The following is a 5,551-nucleotide window of genomic DNA, read 5'->3' on the forward strand; positions in this document are numbered from 1 at the left end:
CGCCCAGCTAGTTTTTTGTATTTTTTTAGTAGAGACGGGGTTTCACCGCCTTAGCCAGGATGGTCTCCATCTCCTGACCTCGTGATCCGCCTGTCTTGACCTCCAAAAGTGCTGGGATCACAGGCTTGAGCTACCGCGCCTGGTGACCTCATTATTTCAAACTTTGAACAAGAGCATGCTTAAGTGTATGTTGTTTAAATTCTATAAGTATGTAAATTGTTTACTTTTCTTTATTTCTACTCTCATCCCAGTTTGGTCATTAAAAGTAATCTGTAAAATTTCAATTTTAAAAACTGTAAGACTTTTTTTGTGCCCTGACATGCAGTCTATCAAGGAGAATATTCTATGAGCTATTCAGAAGGGTGTGTATTTAGTTGTTGCTGAGCCGTGTTCTCTACAGTTCTGTTAGGAATAATTGTTTGATACTGCTTTCAAGTCTCCTGTTTCCTTGTGAATATTTTATCTCATTCCATTATTCCTTACAGAAACTGGGGTATTTAAATATCCTAGTATAATTATATTGCTCTCTTTGTCTTGCTTTAATTCTGTCAGTATTGACTTTGTATATTTGGAACTCAATGTGGGAGAGACACACACACATACTAACATGTGTACACATATTTGTCATTAGTTCCCAGTAAATGAACCTTTTTATTATTTTATTATTGTTTAATATCCTTCTTTCTTAGGACTTTTTGAAGTATATTTTACGAAATAGGACAGTTTTGACTTAAGATGTACTTTGTATTACATAATTTGGACCTCTTATTTGGTTATTTGCATGAAATATCTTTTCATTTTGCCTTTTTCAGTCTTTTTTAAATCATTACATCTCAAGTGACTCCTGCAGAAAAGCAAGTTGGATCTTGTGTTTTAATTTTTGCAATCAATCCCCTTATTTGGTGCATGTATTTTGAATGGAAACTTTATTTCATAAATATTTGAATAATTTGCTGAAATAGACTTACTCATCTTATTGTTTTACTGGATTATTTTATTTTTGTCCGTTATTTTCTTTTTCTGTTTTCCTTAGTGTCTTTTTTATTTTTGTATTGATACACCTTTACTTCTTATTTTTTGGTGTATCTATACAGATACTTTTTTTCTGGTATCTTGAGAATTACATAAAATTTGTTTAAGTTGAAATAATGTATTTTAAACTGGTAAAAACTTAACTGCAGTTGAATTTGAAAATTCTTCCTCATTACATCTGCCCTGAACTTCATTATTGATGTCAGTAATCATATTGTTGTTATACATTATTAACAGATGATGATGAACAGTTTATGATCATTTTTATGCTTTCCGCTTTACAATTTTAGAGGTTACAATGTTTTCTGTAATATGATAGTGGTACAGAACTTTGTGTATGTGCGTATCTTTTTCAGAGTTATGTATTTTCATATGATTATGTTTGGTTTTCTTGCATTATGTTATTTTCATGGGAAGATACTTTCTTGAGCATTGTTTTGGTAAGACGTGTTGTGCTAATGTACTTTTTCAGCATTTGGTTATCTTGAAAGGTCTTTATTCTTCATTTTTAGGACAGTTTTGTTGGTTATATGAAGACCACAGTTATAAGTGACACATCACTTTTATTTTGCAGCTCCTAAGATGCCCTTTTTGAGTTTGATTTTTGAAACTTTGCTTATATATGTGCTTTGCTGTAAATCTGTGTGTAACCTAGTTGAAGTTTGTTGAGCTTCTTCCTTTTCTACATGCTTTTTTTAACTTGAAAATTTCTCAGTCTTTATTTTGCATTTTTCACCTTCATGATTTGTTTTTTGTGTTTTTAATGTTTACATTGATGTTCTCATTTTTCTGATTACATTTTGTTGTATGTGTTTCCATTTAGCTTATTCAGCATTATTCGTTACATTTTAAAAATTTGTACATCTTTGTTTTTATGTTGTTTTCTGAAAAATTTTAAATTGTTTAATTAGACCATGTTCTAATATATTGTATACATTATAATATTTGCTTGTTATTTGAACATTAACAAAAAGCTGTTTATCACAACCTTTATAATGTTGCTTTGTCCTGACATAGTCTGAAGCCAGTTATCTTTGATACAGATTATGGGAACCTCTCATACATGTTGGAAGGATGTATCTTGTCTATAATTTTGTGTTTATTTTTTAGTTAAAAGGGTTTGTTCATGTTTCCTCTTAAGAGTCTTTAATCACTTGCTCTGTTGTCTGTATTTAGCACTTCAGTCTGCTCTTGAAACATGTACATTTGGTCTTAGCAGACCCAAGCTGTCCTTCCAAAGTATATCACCACCATTTCTTTCAGCAGTCTTTTGTTATTGGAGGCAGAAACCAGTTTTTGAAAGATCCCCAAAAGCCAGAAGAAGGATACGTGTCAGTATTTTTCTTCTCTTTTAAGTGAGAAGACAGGAGTTGACAGTTTACTTCTAATGGCACAGTGCTATACTGGGGAGGAGGAAGAACTGTGGTTGGTAAATGTAACAAACCTTCCTTCCTGTTCTGTGTGGCTCTTGGCATTGTGCTTACCTGAGGCATTGCATGTAACTCATTTGTAGATTTCACTAAAAGGCATTTTGATCAGTATATGTTTGTTACATGTGTATGTTTGTGAAGAAATTATGGCCTGTGGTATTTTGTTATGCCATCTTACTAATGTACTTTGTATAAGTTTACATATTAGATTTTTAAAGTATATTCACATGACTCTAGTAAGCAGGATAGTTTATTTTTCTTTCTTTCAGCTAAGTGTTCTCATTTCACCCAAGACTTTTTGCCAGTGCAGGAGATAGAAGATTCATTCCACAAACTTATATTGAGAAGATATGAGAAATGTGGACGTGAGAATTTACAATTAAGAAAAGGCTGTAAAAGGAAGGTGCAGAAAACAGGTTATAATGAATTTAGTCAATGCTTGTCAACTACCCAGAGCAAAATATTTCAGTGTAATGCACATGTCATAGTGTTTAGTAAATTTTCAAATTCAAACCCACATAAGACAAGACATACTGGAGAGAAACACTTTAAAGACTGTGGCAAGTCATCTCAGAAGTTCTCAGACCTAACTCAGCATAAAGGAATTCATGCTGGAGAGAAACCCTACACATGTGAAGAATGTGGCAAAGACTTTAAATGGTATTTAGTCTTTAATGAATATAAGATAATTCATACTAGAGAGAAACCCTTCATATGTGAAGAATGTGGCAACATCTTTACCACATTCTCAAACTTTGCTAAACATAAAGTTCACACTGAAGAGAAATCTTTCAAATATGAACAATGTGGCAAAGCCTTTAATAGGTCCTCAACCCTTACTAAGCATAAGAGAATTCATACTGAAGAGAAACCCTACAAATGTGAAGAATGTGAAAATGCTTTTAAGCAGTCATCAACCCTTACTAAGCATAAGAGAATTCATACTGAAGAGAAACCCTACAAATGTGAAGAATGTGAAAATGCTTTTAAGCAGTCATCAACCCTTACTAAGCATAAGAGAATTCATGCTGAAGAGAAACCCTTCACATGTGAAGAATGTGGCAAAATCATTACCTCATCCTCAAACGTTGCCAAACATAAGAAAATTCATACCAGAGAGAAACTCTACAAATGCCAGGAATGTGGCAAAGCCTTTAATAGGTCCACAACCCTTACTAAACATAAGAGAATTCATACTGGAGAGAAACCCTACACATGTGAAGAATGTGGCAAAGCCTTTAGTAGGTCCTCAGTTCTGAATGAACATAAGAGAATTCATACTGGAGAGAAGCCCTACAAATGTGAACAATGTGGGAAAGCCTTTAGACAATCCGCAACCCTTAATAAACATAACAGAATTCATACTGGAGAGAAACCCTACCCATGTGAAGAATGTGGAAAAGCCTTTAGTCGGTTCACTACCCTGAATGAACATAAGAGAATTCATACTGGAGAGAAGCCCCACAAATGTGAAGAGTGTGGCAAAGCCTTTATATGGTCCACAGACCTGAATAAACATAAGATAATTCATACTGGAGAGAAACCTTACAAATTTGAAGAGTGTGGCAAAGCCTTTGGATGGTCCGCATACCTGAGTAAACATAAGAAAATTCATACTGGAGAGAAACCTTATAAATGGGAAAAGTGTAGCAAAGCCTTTATATGTTCCAGAGCCCTGAATAAACATAAGACAATTCATACTGGAGAGAAACCTTACAAATGTGAAGAGTGTGGCAAAGCCTTTGGATGGTCCACATACCTGAGTAAACATAAGAAAATTCATACTGGACAGAAACCTTATAAATGCGAAGAGTGTGGCAAAGCCTTTAGACGTTCCAGAGTCCTGAATAAACGTAAGATAATTCATACTGGAGATAAAACCCCCAAATGTAAAGGATGTGGTAAAGCCTTTAAGCGGCCCTTATATCTTAATCAACATAATAAAATTTTTACTGGAGAGAAACTCTAGAAATATGAAGAATGTGGCAAAGCCTTTGAATGATCCACAAACCTGAATGAACATAAGAACATTTATACTGGAAATAAACTCTACAAATGTGAAAAATGTGGCAAAGCTTTTGGATGGTCCACAATCCTGAATGAAAATAAGAGAATTCATACTGGAGAAAAACCCTACAAATGTAAAGAATGTGGGAAAACCTTCAAACAGTCCTCATACCTGAATCAACATAAGAAAATTCATGCTGGAGTGCAACCTTACAAATGTGAAGAATGTGGCAAAGCTTTTGGATGGTCCACAACCCTGAATGAACATAAGAAAATTCATATGGGAGACAAACCCTACAAATGCAAAGAATGTGGGAAAGCCTATAAACAGCCCTCACCCATGAATAAACATGAGAAAATTCATGAATAGAGAGAACCCCTACAAATGTAAGGAATGTGGCAAATTCATTACATCATCCTCAAACTCTGCTAAACGTAAGAGAATTCATACTGGCAAGAAACCATACAAATATTTAGAATGTCATAAAACCTTTAATAGCTTCACAACCCTAATTAAACATAGGACGATTCATACTGGAGAGAAACCCTATACATGTGAACAATGTGGCAAAGCCGTTAGACAGTCCGGAAACCTTTATGTACACAGGAGAATTCATACTAGAGATAAAATCATACAAATGTAAAGGATGTGGAAAAGTCTTTATGCTGTACTCCAGCATTCTTAAACATGAGAACTTGTACCGTAGGAATGTCTTCCCAATATGAAGAATGTGGCAGTCTTTAAATGCTCCTCAATCCTTTCTAATCATAAGATAATTCATAATGGAGAGAAACTCTACAAATGTGAAAAATGTGGGAAAGCTTTTAACCATACCTCTCTGTTCTAAACATGATAAATGACATTGGTGAGAAGCCATATAAAAATTTAAAATGTGGCAAAGACTTCAAATTTTTTTTTTTTTTTTTTTTTTGAGATGGAGTCGCGCTGTCTCCCCCAGGCTGGAGTGCAGTGTCATGATCTCAGCTCACTGCAAGCTCCGCCTCCTGGGTTCATGCCATTCTCCTGCCTCAGCCTCCTGAGTAGCTGGGACTACAAGTGCCCACCACCACACCAGGCTAAT

The 5,551-nt window shown here is 34.6% G+C and overlaps 1 protein-coding gene across 1 annotated transcript in view; it reads left to right on the plus strand.

Moving 5' to 3' along the window:
- The window catches only part of LOC105508061 (zinc finger protein 732-like), a 48,588-nt gene extending 43,475 nt beyond the window's left edge, over window positions 1-5,113 (plus strand). The window contains 2 exon segments of the mRNA XM_011936831.1: window positions 2,732-4,833; window positions 4,835-5,113. Coding sequence (XP_011792221.1) covers window positions 2,732-4,833; window positions 4,835-5,113 — 2,381 coding nt within the window.
- The last annotated feature ends 438 nt before the right edge of the window (window positions 5,114-5,551 follow it).

This window comes from Colobus angolensis, unplaced genomic scaffold, assembly GCF_000951035.1.
Source record: "Colobus angolensis palliatus isolate OR3802 unplaced genomic scaffold, Cang.pa_1.0 Scaffold157, whole genome shotgun sequence".
NCBI lineage: Eukaryota > Metazoa > Chordata > Mammalia > Primates > Cercopithecidae > Colobus > Colobus angolensis.